General features: G+C 52.6%; 2 protein-coding genes across 5 annotated transcripts in view; both read left to right on the plus strand.

Annotated features, from left to right (window-relative positions):
• The first annotated feature begins 2,337 nt into the window (after window positions 1–2,337).
• RHBDD2 (rhomboid domain containing 2) lies at window positions 2,338–12,545 on the plus strand. The gene is made up of 4 exons (XM_038157792.1): window positions 2,338–2,500; window positions 3,795–4,196; window positions 4,963–5,113; window positions 7,251–12,545. The coding sequence occupies exons 1-4, from the start codon at window positions 2,356–2,358 to the stop codon at window positions 7,654–7,656; spliced, it is 1,104 nt and encodes a 367-aa protein (XP_038013720.1). The 5' UTR covers window positions 2,338–2,355; the 3' UTR covers window positions 7,657–12,545.
• Window positions 12,546–13,161: 616 nt separating this feature from the next.
• LOC119709702 (NADPH--cytochrome P450 reductase) overlaps window positions 13,162–22,693 on the plus strand; it is a 28,324-nt gene continuing 18,792 nt past the window's right edge. The window contains exons 1-2 of one of the 4 annotated variants that reach the window (XM_038157788.1): window positions 13,162–13,314; window positions 15,398–15,538. The gene's annotated coding sequence lies outside the window, so the exon portion shown is untranslated. Of the gene's footprint in view, window positions 13,358–15,397; window positions 15,539–19,986; window positions 20,189–22,693 lie in introns of those variants that run through there. The other 3 variants (XM_038157789.1, XM_038157790.1, XM_038157791.1) reach the window with 3 other exon arrangements.

Below are 22,693 nucleotides of genomic sequence, written 5' to 3' on the forward strand. Positions count from 1 at the left end.
ACTTTTCTGTCTAGGGAGTTTGCACATGCACCCAGAGAACAGTGAGGCTTTACCCTGTGGTTTTGGTTGTTTTGTTTTTTTTTTTTTAATTTTTAAGGCAGTGAGGAGCTTTCTCTGATTTCAGCTGAATGGTTTGAGCAGATTTACAGAGAAGTTGGGCTGTTTCTTTCCCCCCTGGGCGTAGCAGCAGGAGGCAAATCCCACTGCCACAGCCGAAAATAAGTTTCTGCAAAACAAGCAGTGACTGGAATGATTAATTAAAGAAAAGAAAAAAAAAAAGTAAAAAGAAAAAAAGGAGGTTGAGCTCCCTGCTTGTCTTTTGGTTTCTCCTTGAGAAACTTCATCTCCTCCAGCCACGATGCCTTCTAGTGCTCCGTGAGCCTTTCTGTGACAATCTGGGACCTCCCAAAGGCTGGCTGTGCCATGTTGGGGTTAGGGCAGATCCCAAAGAGTGCTCCCCAGCCAGGGCACAGGAGGGTCAGGCTCTGGGTAGAGCCTCTTGGTGTTTGTGCATTCCTCAGGGGCTGCAGGCTTCTCTTAGGTGGAAAATTGAATTAATCCAGAGGGTGTTTCAGGCTTATGTGTCTGCCTGCTGATAGATCTGTGCTATGGTCCAAACCAAAAACTTTGAAGCTGAGGTGTGGGAAAAACATCAGCCCTTCAACCCTCTGCTCTTTCCCCTTGGCTGGAAATGATCCCAGCTGCTGCAAATCCTTCCCCACGTTGCAAAATCAGAGGTGGTGTGTGTGGGAAGGTGGGCTTCTTCTGACCCTTCTTTAAGGTCCCTTCCAATCCAAACCCTTCTGGGGTTCTGTGAAGCAGCAAGCACAGCAGAGTTGGGCACACAGCAGAGTTCCCAGGGTCACTTAGGGTTAGAAGTGACCTCTGTGATCATCCAGTCCAACCCCCCTGCCAAGGCAGCGTCACCTGGAGCGGGTGACACAGGAACACGTCCAGGTGGGATGTACAATTTTCTCCTCTTGTGCAAATATGCTCTTTTCCTGCTACAATATCCTGCACACCCCCAGCTACAAGCTCAAGAAGAGGTGCAATTGTGGTTGGTGCTAACTGTGTGTAAAGCTAGATAATGGTCATGATCACAGGAAAGCTTTACCCCGGAGGAATCAGGTTAACTTCTCCCTACTTCATTGTGTTTGGAGGTTTTTATCAGGAGCAGGACAGCTCTGCTGGGGTACATTCCTTGAGCTTTTATTGCAGCATCATCCTCTTTGCATGGTTGAGACAACAGAAAGATGACAAAAGCTCACGTACAACCAGCAGCAGCCAAACTTTGCCACATTTCACCACCTCCTTATGTCCACAAGACCTGCAAGGAGTTTGGTATGTTCCTTTTTGAGCTGCTGATTCCTCTCCTAGATCCGACTAGACCTGGCCAAAGGATGAAGCCAATATTGTGGGGAATTGAAGGCAGACATTACAATACAAACCTCCCACAGGTTCTGCTATGAGCGTGGCAGGAGCAGCTGTGGTGTGGATGTGTCTCTGCGCCTCCACCTGAAGGGAAACACTCAGCCTTCGAGTCCCGTGTCCAGTTTTGGGATTTCTGTCTCAGTTCAGGTGAAGGGCTGGAGCTTGTCCAGAGAAGGGAACAGAGCTGCGCAAAGCTCTGGAGCACCTGAGATGGCTGAAGGAGCTGGGAGAGCTCAGCCTGGAGAAGAGGAGGCTCAGAAGGGACCTTCTGGTGCTCTACAATTATCTGACAGCAGGCTGTAGCCAGGTGGGGGTGGGCTCTGCTGCACGGAGCAGGGTGAGAGGGTTTAATCATAAACTGCATCACGGCAGGTTTAGGCTGAACATGAGGAGGAATTCCTTCTGAACAGGATGATTAGACATTGGAAGGGGCTGCCCAGGGTAGCGCTGGAGTCCCCATCCCTGGAGGTGTTCACACAAACACCGAATGTGGCACACAGTGCTCTGGGCTAGTTGACATGGTGCTGTTCATCGCTCACGGGTCGGACTCGATGATCCCAGGGATCTCTTCCAGGCTGACTGATTCTCCCCCAGCAGGCAGCCCCGCGGCTCGGGGTGGGGGTGGTGGCTGCACCGTCTGGGTGGGCCTCCCTCACCCTGGGGCGGCCGCTGTGGGAACACCCGGCTAGAACCCAGCCCTGGCCGGGCTGCCAGCGACACCTCACACCCCTCGCTGCGATATTTCCCCTTCTGAACAGGGAAAAGATAACAATAATTCAATAAAAACTCAAAAGTGGGGGTGGAGAGAGAGAAAGGGAGAAATCCCCCCGTCTCCATGGTAACGACCCCACAGCGCCTCCTGTTGCCATGGTAACGGCCAGGCCTTCCGGCGGCGCCCGGAAGCGGCGGGCGCGCGGGGCAGCAATGGCGGCGCCCTGGGCCCCGCCGGCCGCTGCCGCCCTCACGGTGCTGCTGTCGGTCGGTGCCTCCGCGCCCGGGCTGCTGCGGGGTGTCCCCGCCGCCCGCTCCGCCGCCGCGCTGCGCCCCGCAGCCCTGCATGACGGGGAAGGTGAGCGGGGCCGCCGGCGGGCGCAGCCGCTGCCTCCTTGGGCCCTCTGCCCGCCTCATTCGGCGCCTTCCCCAAATCCCAGCGGAGCCTTTGTGTCCCCCCTGTCCAGCCTTCCCCAAATCCCAGCGGAGCCTTTGTGTCCCCCCTGTCCAGCCTTCCCCAAATCCCAGCGGAGCCTTTGTGTCCCCCCTGTCCAGCCTTCCCCAAATCCCAGCGGAGCCTTTGTGTCCCCCCTCTCCGGCCCGCTCCAAATCCCAGCGGAGCCTTTGTGTCCCCCCTGTCCGGCCCGCTCCAAATCCCAGCGGAGCCTTTGTGTCCCCCCGCCTCCGGCCTTCTCCTTGTCCTGCCCTGCAGCCCGTGGTACCCCCAGCCCCCATTTCTGTGCATTTCCTCAAGCCCATCTCCGAGTCTGCTGCTCGCCCTGTCCCGCTCTTGGTGTCTCTTTTCTCCCCGCTCTCTGTGCACTGCCCTGCCCTGCACAGAGCCCGCTGGGCACCCATCTCAGCCCCTCCACGCCAGGCTGCTCCCCCACACCCTCATCTCTGTCCTTTGACAGTCAGCCCAGGGGATAACACTGCTGGGAGCTTGAGGGATTTCTGTTTCTCAGTCCCTGTGGTAATTCCAGAATGATTTTTATCAGATTTTTAATTCCCTGTTCCAGCTTACCCCCGTGCAGTGGTTTCCTGTATCAGCCCAGGGCTCTGAGCTGAGGGGTGGATTCCACCATCTCCTCAGTGTCTCCAGGGGTTGCGCTCTGTTGTTTTGTTTCTCACTGGTATTTTTCTGGCTGTGGAACTGAGGTTGATGGGAGGGAGGTGGAGAAGTCTGTCTCAGTCCTTACTGTGTGCCATGGGGATCACCCAAACAGAGGGCCCAGAAGCACTTCGGAGGTGAGATAACCTCCAGACATTTTTGGTGGTGAAAATCAGCCCGCCAGCAATTTAAGAAGTGATTATCTTTTTGCTAAAATCACCAGTACCGTAACAGTTATTTTTATGTCTCTTGCCTTCTCTTTTAATGAGACTGAAATTTACTACAGATGCTGTTGCTTTTTTCCAGGCAGCTTCCCAGGAAGCAGCATATGTTTGTGACACCCAAGATAGCACTTTTTTCCACTCTATTTGGTTATTTATGCCTGGTTGTAAAGGCCTCAGGTTCCTTCTCTTCTACACCAGCATAGAAATGAAAGCTGTTAATTAATCCCGTGGGCTCACTCTCCCTCTGCCCAAGCCTGTAACTGTTTTATGGCAGCCCCAGTGCTGTCTGTGCCTGCCTGAGGTGCTGCTGTGCTCAGTTCACAGGTTGATCACCTACATCTTCGTCTACCAGGACCTGATCTCCCTGGCCTGTGGTGCTGTCATCATCTGGTACTTTGCTGGCAGCTTTGAGAAGAACGTGGGCACAGTGAAGCACTGCATCCTCACTGCTGCTTTCTCCATGCTCTCCGCCCTCCTCTACCTCTTCCTCGAGCCCCTTGTCTCCAGGCTGCTGCAAGTGGGAGATGCCCAGGGGTTCATGCCAGTGGCTTTTGCCATGCTGGGGGTTTCCACCACCCGCTCACGCATGAAGAGGACTCTGCTTTTGGGGTGCAGAGTTCCTGTGGTGCTGGTGCCGTGGTTTGGGCTCTGTCTGGCGTGGTTTGTCCCCCACTCTTCTCTCTTGGGGAACCTGTGTGGGCTCCTGGTTGGGGAAGCCTGTATCCTTTCAGCGTGGGCAGCCCTGGGCCGGAGCGGGATCGTGGTGGGAAGGAAGTGCTGTGGTTCTCATTGCTGCCTTTCCCTGGACTCTTGACCTGCACTAAACCCTCCCTGGCTTTTCTCATGCTCATCCCATCCCATTCTGCCTTTGTGTTTCGCTGTAGTTGTAATATTTTATGAAAATCTCTTTGCTAAGATTTTCTTGTCCTGAGAAGCTGAAGGGCCTCAGCTTCAAGTGTGAACAATTTGTTATCTGCTGCTGTGGGATGCAGCAGGTGCTTCCTCCATTGGTCCGTGTGGGATGTTTCTGCTTGGTGGCCAATCGAGGAGGCAGCAGCTCTTGGACTCTCTAGGAGTCACAGAACTTTGTTGTTCATTCCTTTCTATTCCTGTCTCGCCTTCTGATGAATCTTTTCTCTCTATTCTTTATAGTATAGTCGTTTTTAATGTAATATATATCATAATATAATAAACCAACCTTCTAAAATGAAGTCAAAATCTCTCCTTCACTTCACCAAGTCCTGACTGCCCTAGAGACCCATGGCAATAAACAGTAACCCCAGGCACAGCCATATTTCACCTCACGCTGCCCCCTCTCAGTGCCTGCAGAGAACATGAGGAGGGTGATGGTCTCTGAAGGTGCTGCTGGGTAGGGCTGGGAGAATTCTCCAGAGAAGGGGGTTTGGGAACAGAGGGGGCTCTGTGTGCCTGTGTCAGAAATGAGTGTGTTGTCCTCAGCTCTCCTTAACAAGCTCCTGCCTTCAGATGGTCTTGGCTACTGTTTCTGCTTGGATTTTCCAGAGTCTCTGGGCTCTAAGCTGGACCGGGTGTTCCCTTTCACTCTGCTGAAGAGGATCCCAGGGCTGAAATACATCCCAGGCTCCTTGGCAGAGAGGAGAGCCTCTGCAAACAGCATGTAAGTACAGGAGTTCCTGTGAAACATTTGTAGGGGGATTTCGAGGTGTGAGCAGAGGCCTTAAACCATCTCTGAAAGCTGTATTGTGCCTCTCCTGGTCACATCGTGGGTGCCACTGATGTTACACTGGTGCCATTAGTGACTAATTAATCACCACACCTTAACTCAGCCTTAGCTTTAGTGGAAGCTAAATGGAGGTGAAAGACCTCTCCTTTGCTGCAAGGGCAGCGTGTACACATGGGAGTATTGCAGCTCTGGCTGACAGGAGAGCCAAGTTGTGTAACTCTGCCCCAGCTTTAGGCAGTTGTTCCTGGCTATATGGCTCCCTGGGCCATGATCCTTATCTTTATTTGCCCCACCTTTCCTGCCAGGAATGCTGTGAAGTGAGTTGTGTCCAAACCTACTCAGGACCAGAGCATTGTAAATTAAGGATGGCACTTCAAAAGTTCAGTGCAGACCTTTTGGTGTCTTTTAACCTTTCAGCAGGTTTTCAGTGTCAAGGCAGTGTTGCTTTACAGAAAATAAACCTTGGGGCTCACAGCTGATGTGCAGGAAAGGTTTTAAGTTTAACACAAACCATGAGAATTCACTTGTACTCTAAAAAGCTTGAAAATTCAGGTCAAATATTTACTTATTCCACGGTGTCCTTTCAGTTTCACAGAGGAAAAATAGTTTTCTATTCAGGGTTACATTCTGTGTATTGTTTAAGCCATCAGCTTGCTGTAAAGTTTTATTTGAAGTGGAAGCATTCCCAGGTGTTTGCACTGCCCTCACCCATGGGTAACCACACAAGCAGCCCTTGCCTGCAGCAGGAGTGTCCCCCAGGTCCATCAGGACACTCAAAAGCTGTGAGAGCTTGCAGGGGAGGCCAGACACAGCCAGAATTTGTGTTTTCCCTCTCTCCCTCCTGTGCAAGTGCAGCTTTTGGGAGGAGAGGGAGCCTGGCTCCGTGCTGAGCCTGTGTCAGCACCACTCCCATCCTGCTGTGCACAGCACCTCAGTGTCTAAACCTGCCTCCTTTGGCCAGGTGACACCGGCTGTTGTGACACAAAGGTATTGACATGAACATTTGACTATCAAGCAGGGCGTGGGAAGGTGTTTCTAGGATGCTTCCACTGCTGCAGCTGAATTTGCATGTCTGTGCCTTAGATACAACTTCTGTAAGTGCTTCTGGAGTTTAATTTTTATTATTTTGATGCTTATTCCAAGCAAGAGCTCTTAATAGTTTAGGATTTGTTTTAATTTTAAATTTTCATAAGGTTCAGGCATTAAATGGCTGCAAGACAGGAGATATTTCTTTGAAGTCCAGGCCTTGGCATCGTGTTTGTGTCCACAAATAAAAACCCAAACTCAAACACACACCTCAAAGAATTAAAAAGAAATCTCCAAGCCTGAAAAACCCAGCATGAGCCAGTCTCTTCTTCTTGCTGGGAACTTGGCTCTCATGGCTTCATGAATATTGCCTGGGTTCTCAGCTCTCATCCTCATGTGCGTGGGCTGAGCAGCACTCCTGAAGTCCCAGAGGCTGAGGCTTCCAGGCAGATTGCCTCTCTCCTGATCGTTTTGGCAGGATGAGTCATGCCTTCTGCTGGCAAACCCTTCCTAGCCCTTGCTTCTGAATGGTTAATTTTATTTCTAACTCTCTCTTTTATTTCTAACTTTTTCCTCCTTCCTTTTTTTTTTTTCTTCCATTTGCTTTATACCCTGGGCTCTTACTCGCACCAAAGGCCTTTGTGTTTTCTTGAGAAATACCACTTGGCAGCTGTAACTTCTCCTGATTAATGACTTGGCAGATGTGTCACTCACAGGGCAGGGAGGATGTGCACAGGGATCTCAAAGCATGTTGAAATTTGGCTTTGTGTATTCCTTGCACAAAGAGTCTGGGGCCAGGAGCCAAGCTCGTTCAGTGGGTGTGGAGTGAGAGTGGGAGCAGCTGTCCTGGGAGGCCACTAAAGCCTTTTTTTTACTCAAGTGCTGCTTATAATAAGAGCTTCTGTTGTAGTGAATCCCTCCGATGGATTGCAGTGACCTCTCTGAGCACTGGTCAGGAAGAAATCTGCCCCCAGGGCATTTCCAGCACTAATTGGGCAATGTCAGTTCTGAGCACAGTGTAACCTTCTGTTTTCTTCCTGCCCAGGATTAACGCGGTGCCTGGCACTTACCCCACCCAGAGCTACGGCTGCCCTTCGCCTCCGGCTCTTCCTGCTCACCCCAGTGCTCAGGGCCAGGGCTTTCATCACCACAGCCACGCTCCGGGACACCAGGCACCTCAGCAGGGCCCTGCTGCGGGACACAGCCTCGGTTCTTCCCACCGCCAAGCCAGAGGTGCCTTTGGAGAGTGCCCTGGGCAGGCCCACGCCGGAGCCTCGCCAGGACAGTGCTGCCAGCCGGGCAAATTGTGTGTCCCACAACGTGTGTGCCCGGCTCAGCCACAGCCACCCGCAGCCACAGGCCTTCTGGCTGGTGTTCAGCAAGCACCAGGGTATCCAGCAGCCCCAGTGGCCCCTGTTTCAGCTGAATTTACCCGAGTCCAGGTGTACTGATCCTCCAGAGAGCAGCAGGACTCACACAGGGGCAGGACTGCTGTGTGAGGCTCGCACGGCAGTGCTTTGCTGGGATCTGTGCTGTGTCTGGGTGAGTGTTGGTAGCTCCAGTGAAGGCCATTCCCCTGCTCCCTGGCACAGTCTACTTCAATTATATTTCCTTTATAATTTTTTTTTTTTTTTTTACTTTTTGATGTGGCTGGAGGATGGGAACTATATCACCTCTGTGAACTTCTCATCCTTTTTAAGTCGTTCTTCTTTGCTGCATTTAGCAGCTGCCTTTCTCCACAAGTCCACTGGAGTTCCAGTGCACCAGCTCCCCAGGCCAGGGTAGGAACCTCACTGGCAAAACACTGAGCAAATCTGGGGTTTAGCTAAGCTGCAGCAATAAGCACTTCCCATTTACATTCCTGTCTTTCTTTACAGGTGTGATGTAGCTAGAACCCAAAAGAGTGGGAATCATATGAGCCTTAGTTTGTAACTTAAAATTAAATTGAGGAGGACAATGTCTGTTCTACTGGTGACTTGTCCACTTAAGAGAGTGCCTCGAAGGGGCTTGTTACACCAACCTGGGGCAAGAGGATAGAACACAGAGAACCTTCTTCTGCCCCAAAACACAGCTGTAAAATGCTGAAGGCCCTGTGCCTGCATCAATGGATTGCCTTCATTTTCTGAGAGCATTGCACCAGCTCAGCCTGTATCACCAGCACTTGGCAACCTCAAATGCCTGTGAAGTAGTGAGAGACTTTTCAGTAAGGGGTTTTTGGCCCTTTGTGGAGCAAATATTTATAAATCCAAGGAGCTGGGAGGGACCTTAACAATGGGTTAGAAGAATTAAGTGGAATGTAGCAGTGCTGTTGGGGGTGTTCACACTGCTCAGCTTCAGAAATCTCACCCACCAATATTAGCACAATCTCTCTGTTTTTTTCAGAGTTGTGGGCAGGTGTGTGGGAGAGGGGAGTTTTCAGCCAGGGATTTACAATAGGATTCATTGTTTGGTGCCTGAGGCTATAATGAAGGAGTTTGGTCCAGTTGCTGAGATTTGAGCTTTATTCCCAGCTCTGTAGCCCACTGTACAGTGCCCAGGAGGAATCTGCTGTCTCAGTGTCTGTAAATCAGCCAGGATCTCAACAATTGCCCTTGACTCTACTTGGAGTTTTGCTGTGCTCCATAAAAAAAGTGCTCCATAAAGCACAAAGTGCCATTCCTGCTCTTGGGGATGTTCTTGCAGTGCCTCACCCATCCCCAGAAACTCAACAGCCTCGGGGCTCCTCCCTGCTCTGGGTGAACCTGGCCAGAGGCAGCTCTGGCACATTCCAAACCACATCCCTGCCTCTTTCATGTTTCCATCGTCAGGGTGTGAACTAACCCTGCGTTGTCATCCAGCTGCTTTACTTCTCCAGCAGCCCCTCTGGAGCCACTGCCATGGTCCCATGTGGGATCAGGGGCTTCCTTCTGGAGGAGACCAAAGTCAATGCTGAGGACTTGCACCTCACACAAGTAAGACATGAGTAAGAAGCTCTTCTTGTGAAGGTGAGCACCCAGGCAGGGCTTTCAGCAGGAGGATGCAGCAACTTGGGAACCAACTTGGAGTTGGGGGACAGCTCTGTTTCATACCTGATTATTTCTCTCCTCTGTGGGATCACAAATGGACTTGATTGCCTGTTTTTCCTGCTGACAGCAATTGCATTGTTATACTTTAGCAGGATAAGGAGCTTGTTTGGAATTTCAAAGCATGCTTTTAATACCAGGACAGAAATGCTAGAGATAACATTGAAACGTTGACACTCCACTCCTGTTAGTGCCTTGATTTTCCTCCTTGTGAAATCCTTGCCTGTAAACTTAGGAATTTTACCACTGATTTTTTTTCCAGAAGGATGATGAGGATCAACAGCAATCACAAATGTTGCGTGTCTCCAAACTGTGAACTTGAAATAGAATCTGAAAGACGGACTGGTTTTCTCTGGGTTTGTTTAGAAGTGGGGAGCTGGAGCGTGCCCCTCCAGGGGATCTGTGGGGCGAGATCAGTGGGATGTGATCCCTGGGGCGGGATCAGGGGTGGGATCAGTGGAGCGGGATCTGTGGGGCGGGATCAGGGGTGGGATCCGTGGGGCGGGATGGGCGCAGCTGTGTGTCAGGCGCACTGAGGACGAGCACTGGGGACGCGCGGTACTGCACGCTGCAAAACGCTGCAATCCGGTTGTTTTTGCTCGTCCAGCTATCAGTCGATCTGGTGAGGGAGTCGCTGTCCCCGCAGAGCTGTCACGGGGATGTGTTTCCAGGGAGCAGTTTCCTGGCTTTATTGCCAGGAAGCTCTGTAGGAGTCACGCAGGAACAGCCCCAGTCCCAGCTGGTGCAAACTTCCCTCCAGCAGGGAAGGAGCAGGTCCCAGCCACGAACCTTTCTGTGCTGGGACAAGACAACTGCCACAGCCTTCCAGGTGAGCCCCGAGGACAGGACTGAGCACAAAACCCCAGTTTGGATTCTTTTTCTTTCTGCTCCCAGATATTTTGGGAGCTTCTTGGTGACTGTGGCAGATCACTTGGTCTCTCTGATTTCTGCAGCTTCCACCATGTCCCCAGGAGTGTTTTGAGTCCAGCTGCACCTCCTGCTCATGTGCAAAGTGTTGAACCTGTCTTCAGTGCCCTTCAGCTGGATGGATTTTGTGAGGATTTCTTTTCTGTTCCCTGCTTTTCTGAGAGCATCCATTCCGCAGTGAGATGCTCTTGGACAGTGGAGTCCAACAAGTCCCAGTTCCTCAGGGCTGGGGGTGAATTCAGAACTCATCACCCAGTGAAGTGAAGTGCTGAGAGGGAGGAAGCAGGTTGGGATGAGAATTTGCAAATGTGTCTAAGGCTGGGAAGAGGATTTAAATTTGGAAGAGAGGGAGGTAAAAGTCATCAGCTCGCTGGGCTTTGGCATGTGCCTGTCTAAGCTCACAGTAATGCTACTCATCACACATTGCAGTACCCCCTCATTTCCTTGGTGGGGAGACAGAGAATTGAAGTTCCTAAAGCAGGAAAAAAAATTTAAAAAGGAAAAAAAAGAAAAAAAAATCAATAACCTCCCAGTTCAGCCTGGGATGGCTGCCCCTGGGGTTACTGCCCCTGGGAACGTGCTGTCCCTGCAGGGTTGTTATTCTGTTTCTCTGGCTCATTCCTAGTAAAACTGCCACTTCATTGCATGCCAGGATTGTGTCTGTCCACAGGGTGTGCAGAGAGTCCAGAAAGCCCCGTGGGTTGCCCCCGTGTCCTCAGAGGGTCACTGCAGAGTGACAGTCTGGGGACAGTGCTGGGAGCAGAGCCAGCTGTTCCCTGTCCTTGGAGTAGTTGTCCTGCCATGGGAAGGATGCTCTGGAAGTCCAAGTCCATCCCCTCTGCTCTTCACCTCCCACCAAGGGAAAACAGGCAGGGATACACAAGGAAAGCAGAACTGACTGGGACCTCCATTGCTGCCCCATGCAGGATGAGAGGGGACCCACAAAGTGGGGAGCCTGGCAGGGGACATTGATGCTGGCAGGAAAACGGGTCTGTGCTTCCTTGCTTGCCTGTCATTAGCTTTTGGCCAAGCACACCCATGCAGACATGCTGACTGGGGGCCAGGTTCCCTGTGCCAGGGCCAGGACACTGCCAAACACCACCTCCATGGCTGTCCCATGGTGTCCCCTGTTGTTTGCTGGCACTGTGGCCAAAAGTTCAGTCTCAAACTGTGCTGGGAACAGAGAAGAGCTGGAGAGGTGGCAGAAACAGGCAGAGAGACAAAGCACTGACCAAAGAGGTCTCTGTGGGCTGCAGGACTCTGCTGCTTGCCCCTGGGGGGTTTGGGCTGGGTGTGATGAGCCCCCAGCCCCTTCCCTGTGGGGACAGAATGGGACAGGCTGTGCCATGATGCCAGTCTGGGCACCTGATGGGATGACCCCAGCTGTGGACCTGCTCTGTCCTGCTGTCCCCTCAGGGCCACTGGCACCTTTAATCCATGATCATTCACCCCACAGGGTGTGGTCACAGACCAGCCACCCCAGAGAGCTTCCCTGGGGTCAGTCCCAAAGCTGATGTGAGTGGCACCGGTACTCAGGTGACCTCACAGCCCTCGACCCTCTGCTCAGCTGCTGTCAGGAAACAGGCTGTCCCTGCAGCCCTGGGCTGCTGTTCTTTGGGTCTGTGCCCCCTCCTCACACCTCTTCAGGTGCCTGCCAGGCCCAGCTCGAACTTTGGACTTTCCTCAAGTCTTTTATTGACTCTGGAGCAAACGTCAACACAGCGATGGCGTCAGGATGGTGACTTTGGATGTGACAGCACCCAGCAGGCAAAGGGAGGAGACCCAGCCTGGGGTGACCCCACACAGCTGTGGGGCTGCTCGGTGGGGTCAGGGCAAGCTGTGCCTCTGGCTTTGACCAAGCTGGAAACAGCAGAGTTGTAACCCAGCTTCCCCCCCCAAAAAACCAGCAGGGAGGAGAGCAGCAGTCCCTGCGGGACCCGAGGTCTGGGTTGTGAAATGTCCCACTGGGACTGCTGGGGATGCTTCCAGAGCTGCTTGAGCAACTTCCTGGTGTGGCAGGGAGAGAAAGACCACCCCAAAACATCCGAATCATTTGGGCTGTGGTTAAATCAGGAGCATGTGCTTGCCCTGGGTGAAGCAGCCCCCCGGCTCCCAGGGAGGATGGCAGTGACTGGGTGCCAGCCACCACCGTGGGGTCACCTTGTCCCCCCACGGGGCCCTGGTCTGGGCAATGACCGTGGGGGGAGCTGGGAGTCCCACACCAAGTGCACCCAGGAGTGGCCACAGACAGGGGTCCTGGGTCTGCAGGTCCTGGCTGAGCCCAGAGTTAGTGTCCAACTCTGACCTCAGCACGCTGGCCCAGTTCATGACCCCAGACGTGACCCCACAGTGCCCCAAACCCTCCTCCCACTGTCACCCCAACTCTGACCCCGCCATGACCCCAAGGCTCGCCCCATCCTCACCCCCGAACTACAACGTTCACCCCAACCCTGCCTCCCCTCTTGAGCCTGCCCCCGGACCGAGCCCCTGCTTGCACCCTCTGTGGCCTCTGTGCCCTGTTCTTCTGCACCCTGAGCCCACCCGCGACCACCCCAACCCTGACCGACCCCTGACCCCACCCGCGACCACCCCAACCCTGACCGACCCCTGACCCCACCCATGACCGCCCCAACCCTGACCGACCCCTGACCCCACCCGTGACTGCCCCAACCCTGACCGACCCCTGACCCCACCCGTGACTGCCCGAACCCTGACCGACCCCTGAGCCCACCCGTGACCGCCCCAGTCCTGACCGACCCCTGACCCCACCCATGACCACCCCAACCCTGACCCTGGCTGCCCCCTGAGCCCACCCATGGCCACCCCAACCCTGGCCGCCCCCCGGCCCCACCCGTGACCCCCCAGTCGCGGCCGCCCCCTGGCCCCACCTCACCCAGCCCCTCTCGGCGCTCCTGTCCCTTTAAGACCCCCGTCCTGGGGCTGTACCATACGCCGCCGCAGAGGGGTGATCTCCACAAGCAGGCGCGCTCGCCGCCTATTGACGGGCGGCGAGGGCGGAGCGCGTTCCCCCGCGCGTGTGCGCGGGTGGTGCGGCCCGCTGTACGTGCCGGCCGCGCCGGGGCCGCGGGAGCCGCCAGCCGCAGACGGGCCGGAGCGGCGGTGGGTGCGGGGAGCGCGGCAGCGGGGCTTGTGGCTGAGCAGGGTGCGGGACCGGGGCCCTCTGCGGCTGAGGGGGGGGCTGAGCTCCGCCGCCAGGGCCCTGTGTGCTAGGGAGGGGCGGTCCGCTGGGGTTGGCGTGGGACGGGGGGTCTTTCTTGTGGGGGGACTGGTGTGGCTGGCGGCGTGTTACGGGCATGCCTGGGGTTCCCTGTGTGGGGGGCGAGTGGCACCGCTGTTGTGGCAGGGAGGTCGGGGTGAATGGATCTCTTCTGGGGGGGGACTGGGATGACCAGAGCCCCCTGTTCACTGGGAGGTGTGGTGTGAGTGGCATCCTGTTACTGGGGTTACTGGGGTGTTTGGAGATCCTATTTACGGGGGGGTCGGGGAGGGCTGGGATGACCCCTGTTATCCGGGCAGTGTGCTGTGGCTGTCCCGCTGTTATTTGGGGGCATCGGGATGGCCAGAGCTCCCTGTTATCTGGGGAGTCTGATGTGACTGCTCCCCTGTTACCTGTTGGAATTGGGATGAGCCTGTCTTATTTGGGAATATCTGAGGTGCTGAGCGCCTGTTACTGGCGAGACTGGGGGGACGGATGTGCCCTGTATGGAAGGCTGGCATGTGCCGACCCCCTGTTCTTTGGGGGGTACCTCTATCACATCTGTCACCCCTGGGGCTGTGGGGCAGGGGACAGACCAGCACCCCTGGGAGCGGGGTGATGCCTGCCCTGCCTTGCTTCCACAGCACTGAAGGGTTGCTCAGACTTACCCCATCCCAGGCTGTTGCTAGTTAAAAGCCTTTAACGAGCTTAATTTTCTGGCGCTTTCCTGGAGAACGTTATTCCCAGCGTTTAATTGATACCTTTGCTGCAGGCTGGGCTGTTCCGCTGTTGCTCCATCTATTTCACTTTATAAACTGCTGGGGTGTGGGAAGAGTGTTGCTCCTGTTTTCCTGGTGGAGTTCTTAGAAAAGTGAAATTACTCACGTAGGGAATGTGCTTGTCAAAGGAAATAATGGGAACCCCCTGATTTTGGGAATATTGAGGCTGGAGGGGGTGAAGGTACCTGGATGATGGTGTTGGGAGTTAGTCATCAGTGTGGAATTGGTTCTTGGGAAGTTGCCTTAGTTGCAGGAGCAAGCGGTGCTGGTGCAGCTTGGAGTGTGCTTTGTTCTGCCAGTGCTTAGACCTTGGGTTAGCTTTTGGAGTGGGAAAGGAAATGGGAATGCTTAGTGGAATGTGTACGGAGACGAGGGATCACTGAGATGGTGAGCCTGGAAAAGTGAAACGAGTTTGTGTTTTTACAGCTCTTTTTAAAAAGTAGAGACATGTATCTGGCTGAGAAGCTGGAAAAGTGCAAGGGAGGAGTCAGGTCTGCGTTTCTGAGTTGTGGAAGTGAATCAGTGATAGCGTTGGTGGGGACATCCCCTCCACAACAGAACTCTACGTTTGTGTGGGCTGTCAGGAGGAGCTGTGGAGTTTCATAATTTTCTTTTGCTTAGTGGGGTGCAGTGGTGTACACATCCCTTTAGCTAGATGGAAGGGAATGGGCTTTTTTCCAATATTCCTGTAATTCTCTGGGAAATCCCGAGGAGCTGTCGCACACACGCAGAGCAGCTGGCTGATTAATCTGCTGCAAATGAGGAAATCAGTGTTTTGTCTGGGAGGGCTGCTGAGCCAGACCCTTCCTGGAAAACCCAGCATTGTCTCAGTACAGGTTTTTCTTGGGCTGGTTGACGGCTCTGAGGCTGGGTGTGCATGGCACGGAGTGTGCCTTGGTTTTGCACGTGGGTGTGATGGTGCACGAGAACTGTATTTGCAGAACAGAGCAGGGAGGATGCAGAGCTACAGGAAGAAACACCAGCTGAGGGCCTTCTTTTAATCTTTGAGTGTGAAAGCCTTGAAGGAGGGCGTAGTGTCACAAATCTGGCTTAACCTCCTGTTAATTAGTCCTGCTCTAATTGTGACAGAGAAGAACCTCTCGCTTGTCATCACTTCGCAATTGCCTCCTGTTCAGTCAGTAATTTCTGGGTTTGTGCCTCCTGGACAGCCAAGTGCCTTCTGCAACTTTTCTTTTGTTTCTTACAGAGCAGCTGGAGGAGCTGGACAGGGCCATACAAGCAAAACTCTTTGAACTGTCTCAAGGGAGGCTTTCCCTGCTGCTCACCACCCTCCGTGCTGGAGCTCACAGGCCCCACCAGCTCTTGTTTGCAGACCCATAGGTGCAAGGTAACCCCTTTCTTTTGAGCGTCACAGGTTGTGGAGCATCTCTGGGTGCAGTTGGGTTTGGGGAGGGTGGCTGGCAGTGAGTGCTGGGAGTGATGCTTTCTTCACCTGCAGCAAAAGCAGAGTGTGGAACTGTCTGACTGAAATCCTGTTTGGTCTTTGCTCTTTCTTTTGCCTGTTGGGATACAGCAAAGTTTGTGTTTGCTCAGTTCTGAAGGACTGGGGAAAAGGCTTCCCTGCTCAGGTTTGTGCTCCTGCCATCTCCTTCCCTGGTATAAAAGAAAACCACCTGCAGTTACCTCTCTGGCCACTGAACTTTGTTCTGTTTCCTGACGTTGACTTTCCTGCCTCAAAAAACACAATTCTTAGAACTTGCATAATTTGTTTTCCCAACGTGATCATTTGATCCCAGTGATGAGATTACTCTGTACACGCTGCTGTGGAGAGTGAATCACCAGCCCTGCAGTGACAGGTGCACCTCTGCCCAGACTGCTTTTTTACAGGCTTGGAAATTTCATAGGTCAGAACAAATAATAATTGCAGGCTGCTCATAATCTCTTGCTGTTTGTCCCTGAGTAAACATTTCAAGTTGATTGCATGCTGCTGTCACCCAGAGAATCCAAACAGAGAGACCAGAAGTCATGTCTGGTGGCTTCTGGAGGGCCACAAGTCCAAAGAGTGGCTGAGTTTGACTCACAGTGGCAGATTATTGTAGTATTTTTGCTTAGTAATCAGCCACGTATGTGCCTCCAGTCTCTCCTTTGCAAGGAATGGAGATATTGATTTATTTACCTTCTTTTCTTGCTGTGTGGAGTAGGAGATGGTGAGGTTTGGAGTTTGAGATGGGGTTGGATTTTTCTCCTTGGTAAAATCTGGCTCTGACTGCTGGGGAAGCTTAACAACCAGCTTGGGGAGTTGGTAGGTCTGGCTTTGTGGTGCTGGATCTTGCTGTGGGGTTGTGAAACACATCAATTGACTCTTTCACGGGTCATTGCTGCATCTCCTCTCTAACTCCAAGCTTTGGAGGAGCAAGTTGATAAAATGCCTGCAAGGATTGTGCAAGTCCTGGTTGTGTAACAGGACTCAATGCATAACTGCTGGAGGTAAGAGGAGCAGCTCCTGTTACAGAGGAACAAAAAACCCCTGTGTCAAGTATCTTCCCTTGTGTTGATTCTGCTGGGGCATTGGAGAGCTGTGGTTTTTGCAGCTTGGGACCAGCCTTTCAGCCTGTGACCCCTGAGTTCTCTGATGTCTCGTGGCCTGTGTCATGTTTTGGGTATGGAATTGATGTTCTGAGGTCTGCTGTGGCCCTGGCTGTGTGTGATTGCAAGGGGCTGGGCTGGGAAGTGGTCTGTGTTTCCCAAATCATTTCAAAAAGGTGAATCCTGGTCAGATTGCTGACCCATGGCAGGCAGGGAGGTTCTGTAGGGTGATTGCACACTCTCCTGATAGGGCAGCCAGGGCAGGACAGCTCTAGTGCTGAGTTTCCAAGAGGTGCAGGGATCATGCAGTGACATCTCCAAACCCTACAGCAATGTAGGAGATGGGCTTGTAATGTCTGAAAAGCTCTCCCATTCTCAGAGGAAACTGGGCTTATAAATACAAAATATCCTGGCTCCTTACCAACAGTGCTTGGTTCTCTTGAAATAAATTAATAAACCCCCAAATCACACTGTTCTGATTAAAAGTCTTGACAATTGTGAAAACTTTGCAAGATGTGTTTAACCCTGGCCCTCTGGTGCCCTTTCAGCTGTTGGTTTCAAAGGAAAGAGACCAGCGTTGGAGGGTTTTGCTGTTCAAACTTTTCCTGGTGGAAGAGGTCAAAGTCTCTGGCTACTGACCCCATCCACAGGGCTCCTTTCCCAGTGGTGGCATAAGGCAAAGCCACAGCCTGTCACACCAACCCTCCACAACCTCAGGCACAGGGTGAACAAACAGCCTGTGGGGAGGAGAGGAATGTCCAGCTGTGGCAGCACAGGGTACAGCACTCACAGGAGAGGCTGCTGAAAAATGTCATTTTCCCTCTTGACTTAGAAGAACATCCTCAGCAGGCCCTGAACCATGCAAAGGCCATGCCTGGATGGGTTGCTCCTGAGGTTTTGCAGCCCTCTGAGCAGTTGTTGGCCTGAGAGGTGCCCGTGGAGTTGGCAGTAGGGTGGTTTAACACTCCTGCAGGCTTGTCCCTGCTCCTGAGTATTGGTGCTGGCAAGGCCCCTGTTCCTCTTCCAAGCAATCCCTGAGGAGTGCTGCTCTGGATTTGTCCCTCCCTGGGAGGGGAGGCTGGGGAGCAGTGTTGGTTCACAGGGGGTCAGTTACCTGCCATTCTCAGGTTGTATTTGTCCTGTAACCCTGAACTGCTGGCTCACATTCATCTGTGCAGGAAGGTGTCCAAGTGCCTAAGCTGGGGAGATCCCCCATGTTTAAAGGTTCAGAGTCAGGCTTTTATCTGGTGAAAGGAAATATGCAAGCACTGTAATTCTAGCTTGCTTTAAGGCAGCTTGGCAGGTTTGAATTCATTTTTGTGTTGGATAATGCCTTAAATCCTTTGATTCAGTGCACTGGGCTCACTGCACAGCCCCACCTGAGCATACCCATACCACAGATTTCCTTTCTGCTTCAGTAAAACAGTTCTTGTTCTCTTCCTTGATTTTGCAGCTGCTCTGCTGTCCTTGAATAAGACCCAGGGGCCAGAAAACATGCAAGTGTGACACAGTGGAAGCTCAATTATGCAGTATTTCAAGATCCAGGCTGACTGATGCACACTCTGTATCTGTCCTGTGTCTAAAATAGTAGTTTTGCTGATGTCTGATCTGGTGTGTCAGGGTCTGGGTGGAAGACACCTTTCACAGTGAGAGTAACTTTTGTTTCACAAAAAAAAAAACCCAGCGGTTTTTGTGTTTCCTTCCCTGCTTTAGGTGCTGCTGCAGCCAGCTCCTCAGTTTGGATTGGGATTTCTGAGCTGGTGGAAGAGTACAGAAGCACTTCCCTGGTTTTCTGTGAGGCTTTGCCACTTTCTACCCTTCTTTATTGAGCTGGTTAATGGGAATCTGTGGGAAATATGTGGGAAGAAAGTGATAGGGAAGCTGTAGGTGTAGCAATACTTCACACCAGGACGTGTGAGGCTGAGGGGGCAAGGGAAGCTGTGAGGTTTCTCACTGTGCCTTCCTTCCCCACGAGCCCAGGGACTTACCTGTGTGATGATTCCCACCCCAAGCACGGAGCCTGTGCAGACCAGGCCAAACAGGGCCAGTTGTCTGGCCAGATCAACATCCTCTTGTTGATGGGAATTGCAATCTCTGTGTGGCAGAGCTGTGGAGAAAAGGCTGATCCAAGGCAGTTGTTAAATAACCTGGATCTGAGCACCTGCCTCTGGGAACTGCTTTTGTTTTGGAAAGGCCAACTTTTCCTGCCAGGTCTCATTTTACTAAAAGGGAAAGTAAAAGGAGCTCATTTCAGGCTGGCACGGGCTGATGCAAACAGAATTTCTTCGTCTAATTGGTTGCGTTTCTAAGAGGAATAAGAGAAGATCTGGTTTTGCCCCGAGGGTCTCCTGGCCCAATGTCACACACTAACATTCAGGAAGTCTTGGCTGCAGTGGGGTTCAGAGGACACCAGGCACAGGAGCCTGGGCAGGAGTGCCACCTCCTCCACAGCCCTGCTCTCCTCCCTCCTCCTGGGGTTGTGTCTGTGGGGCTCCTCTTCCTGACAGCCACCAGTAACCTGCCTGATGTCATTAGTGGGTGAAAGAAGAAAGCCCTGGGCTGGTCACAAGACTGCATTCCTGTTTGTGGGCAAGTCTCTTCCTTCTGCTGCACTGCTGCTGCTGGGAGGAGTGATGGAGTCTCAGTGCAGCTTCCTTTTGGTGCTGCAGTCTCTGTGAGCTCTCCACAAACTTTGCAAACCTCTGAGAGGGCTGTCCAGTGGTTTTCTTTCTTTCCTCCCAGATATTTCAGTTGTTTTCTCTTTACAGTCTTCCTGTTTTGCCATTGTACTCAAGCCTTAGGCAGCAGGTCAGTGCTGTACAAAGAATTGGAGTTCTCACTTGGTTTGGTTGCTTATTGTGTATGTGTCTGTTCTGAGGTTGAATTTTGGGGCTGTGCCATTATGCTGGTGGAAAAAAATTGGTCTCTGATTTAAAATTGGGCTTTTTAAAGGCTTCTTCTCAAGGCTGATCGTGCCCTTAATCTGTGTTGTGCCATGCTCAGCATGAGAGGAGGGGCAATCCCTGGGGCAGACAAGGTGGGAAGGAGGTCTGGTCACACACTCCTGTCTCTGCCCTGGGAATTCAGGATGGTCCTTCCTGGTCAGAAAGAGGGGTCTGGCAGATCTGGTGGCAATGGTGACATCCCCAGCCACGCAGAGCTTCCAGCTGGAAATCGTGACAGCTGCACTTCCTCTCTGCTCCCTAACGTGATGCCTGTGCTGAGTCAGGGACATGAGGGTCATTGTCACGTGGCTGCAGGGAGCACGAGTGCCCTCCCTGCCAGCAGTGCCCCCTTGTCCCCTGCCCTGTGTGGCTGTGCAGGGCTCTCAGTGGCAGTCTGAACTGGAGAAGGTCAGTCTGAAGGAGCTTTTTGAGTGTGTGTTGCTGTTCTATCTGCAGTTAGACTTGCATGGACGCCTGTTTGTGAGAGTCTGGAAAGCAGCCCTTTGGTAAGTGTTGTGGAGGGCTTGGGTGGGCTGGTGGAGAGGGGATGGGTGCTCCAGAGCTCCAGTTGGCACCGTGATGGTGTTGTGAGAAACGAGGGGATCTCGTTGCTGCAGGGGTGGTTTGGCTCCAAACCACTGCCTGCTGTCCCTGCTGCAGTTCAGCTGAGACTGCCTGGACCTTGCTGTGGGCTGGGAAGGCTCCTCTGCCTGCACCCTGCTGAGCTCCCTTTGAGTGGAGCCTGGCACCAGTGCCAGGGTCGGGCAGAGGGTGGCTGGTGGCACTGCGTGTTTGTCACGCAATTCCTCTTTGACTCCATCACCGCTGGTACTCTTTCTGCACACGTTGCAGAACACAGGTTCCCCCTGCAGCTCCTGTGCTTGTCTGCAGGTGTCCAAAGGCTGCTGATGCTCGGGCAAAGCCTGGGTGTTTGGATAGCTCTGGGGGTGCAGCCCCTGTGCCGGCCGTGCCGGGGCAGGCAGCGTCTGCAGGGCATGTGGGGATTGTGGGGATCCCTCTCTGGTGTGCTGGGCTGCAGTCAGGGGCTCCTTGGTGCTCCAGCTGCTGCTGGGGATCCATTATCAGAGGTGGGGGCAGTGAGCAGCCTGGGCTGTGCTTGCTCAGCAGTTTTCCTTCTCCTTCCCCTCTCGGCGAGGCTGACGCTGCACCTCAGGGTGTGCTGATGGTGGCACGGGGCAGAGTCGAGCACAGAACTCGGTCACTCATTTTTGGGGCAAGAGTCGCAGGCTGCAGCCCTGGTCTGGGACTGGGAGCTCCAGCTGAGGTACTTGAAACTCATCACAGACACTACATTAACAAAAAGGCTACTTCAGTCTCAAGAGAGACAACTTCCTGCCCACATTGCCAGTTTAGCTTCAGAGCCAAGGCTTTTGGTCACTAGGAGATGCCACAGGGTGACTTCCACAAGGGGAAACCTCCCAGACACGTTTTGTGATTGTGGTTCTGTGTCCCAGGGTGCTTTTGGGCTCATCTGATGCATCATTTCCTGATGCAAGGAAGGAGAATAAATCTCTTTAGTTTGCTGACCACTTGGCCTTCATCACTGCTGTCTTCTTGTTGGTTGTAATACTGTTTCTATATATATTTAAGTATTTTTAACCGTGTGACCTTATAGACCCTTTAGTCTGTATGGAAATCATGGAGAATTTGAGGATGGCTGGCACTGAGAGTGCTTCCAGTCCTTTTTTTTTTCCAAGGTGTGCATGAGAATGAGGAATTCATTTAATTTAATATGAAGATGAGTTACATCTGTTTGCTAGCACAGAGATGTGCAGAGAAGGTCCCTGATGATTTGAATTATTGTGAGCTGCCAGGTATCAAGCAAATTCCCACATTCAGGGGCTGAAAAGCTGTGCTTAAACACAGCATTGCTTGATAGAAACCTTTCAAAATGTTGTGACTTTTCTGTGTGATGTAAATGCTCACATCTTGCTCAGACTGATGGCTTTGCTGTGTGCACAAGCAGCGATTCAGGAACTGGAACCACCATTAGAAAAAGCCCCCGGGATATGGACAGCTTGTCTTACCTTGACTGGAGATATAATAAACACTGGATAAAATCACCACCCTTGAAACTGTTGTCAGTTTTACTGACAGAAGTTTTACTTCTGCATTATAAGTTTCCTTTTCCTTTTAAAAACCTAGTTTGATTCCACCAAGGCCCTTCCAGAGACTGCGGGATTCCCAGGATAGCTAAATTTCAAGTAAAAGTCAGGTTTCTTTTCACTGGAAGTTAGTAAAGTGTTTGAAAATTACAAATTTGCTGTGAACTTCTGGAAAATAATCATTACAGCCAGCTAGGCGAGACTGAGATAAACTGAGCAATAATCTTCCTGTGCTGGGTGAAGTGATTCCAATAGTTCCTGAGTTAAGACAACCCTTTAAAAAAGAGAAATGAGGCCTAATTTCACATTCTTTACCTTTCTCTTGCTATGCCTAAGCAAACCTTTTCCTGAGGGTAGGGGTGGTAAAGGGAAAGCAAAAAGAAGAATCTCTAGCTGGGATATAAGCCTTGAATACCCAAATGTCCAGGACCAGAGGGTGACCAGCATCAAAACTAAAGCAGCTCTTGTCACTAGGCCATGACCATGTTTCCTCCCAGGGTTAGAGGTCAGTGTGGAAACTTTGTGCTGTGGAGATTGTGAATGAAGAGAGGAGAGCAAACCAGGCTCTGCTCCATGCGCCAGAGCCATGAAGCTCCTGGAATGTTCCCTTCCCTTCCCTGGCTGTGGGCAGTGAGTGGGTGGCCTGGCTGCAGCTGCAGGGCTCCCCTTTGAAGCCCTGGAGAGCTGCAGAGTGGTCAAGGCAAGGAGATAGCACAGCTTCCACCCCCACATCCCCCCAGGCAGCATTCCTGGGAGCTGCCTCCTGAGGATGCCTCTCTCCAGGGCAGCACTGCTTGGGAGAGCAGACCTCCTCTGGAGGCTTGAGAAAGCCAAACCGCTCTGCTCTGGGAGCTGAAGCTCTGCTGCTTTGAGCACAGTGATGAA

The sequence above is a fragment of the Motacilla alba genome, chromosome 19 (assembly GCF_015832195.1).
Source record: "Motacilla alba alba isolate MOTALB_02 chromosome 19, Motacilla_alba_V1.0_pri, whole genome shotgun sequence".
Lineage (NCBI taxonomy): Eukaryota > Metazoa > Chordata > Aves > Passeriformes > Motacillidae > Motacilla > Motacilla alba.

What these genes read in the sequence shown, in the direction of transcription:
- RHBDD2 (XM_038157792.1), top strand. Translation starts at nt 2,356, where the DNA reads ATGGCGGCGCCCTGGGCCCCGCCGGCCGCTGCCGCCCTCACGGTGCTG. An exon ending in GCTCCTGGTTGGGGAAGCCT is followed by an intron (nt 4,197 to 4,962) that starts GTATCCTTTCAG and finishes TCCTGCCTTCAG; the next exon opens with ATGGTCTTGGCTACTGTTTC. An exon ending in AGAGCCTCTGCAAACAGCAT is followed by an intron (nt 5,114 to 7,250) that starts GTAAGTACAGGA and finishes CTTCCTGCCCAG; the next exon opens with GATTAACGCGGTGCCTGGCA.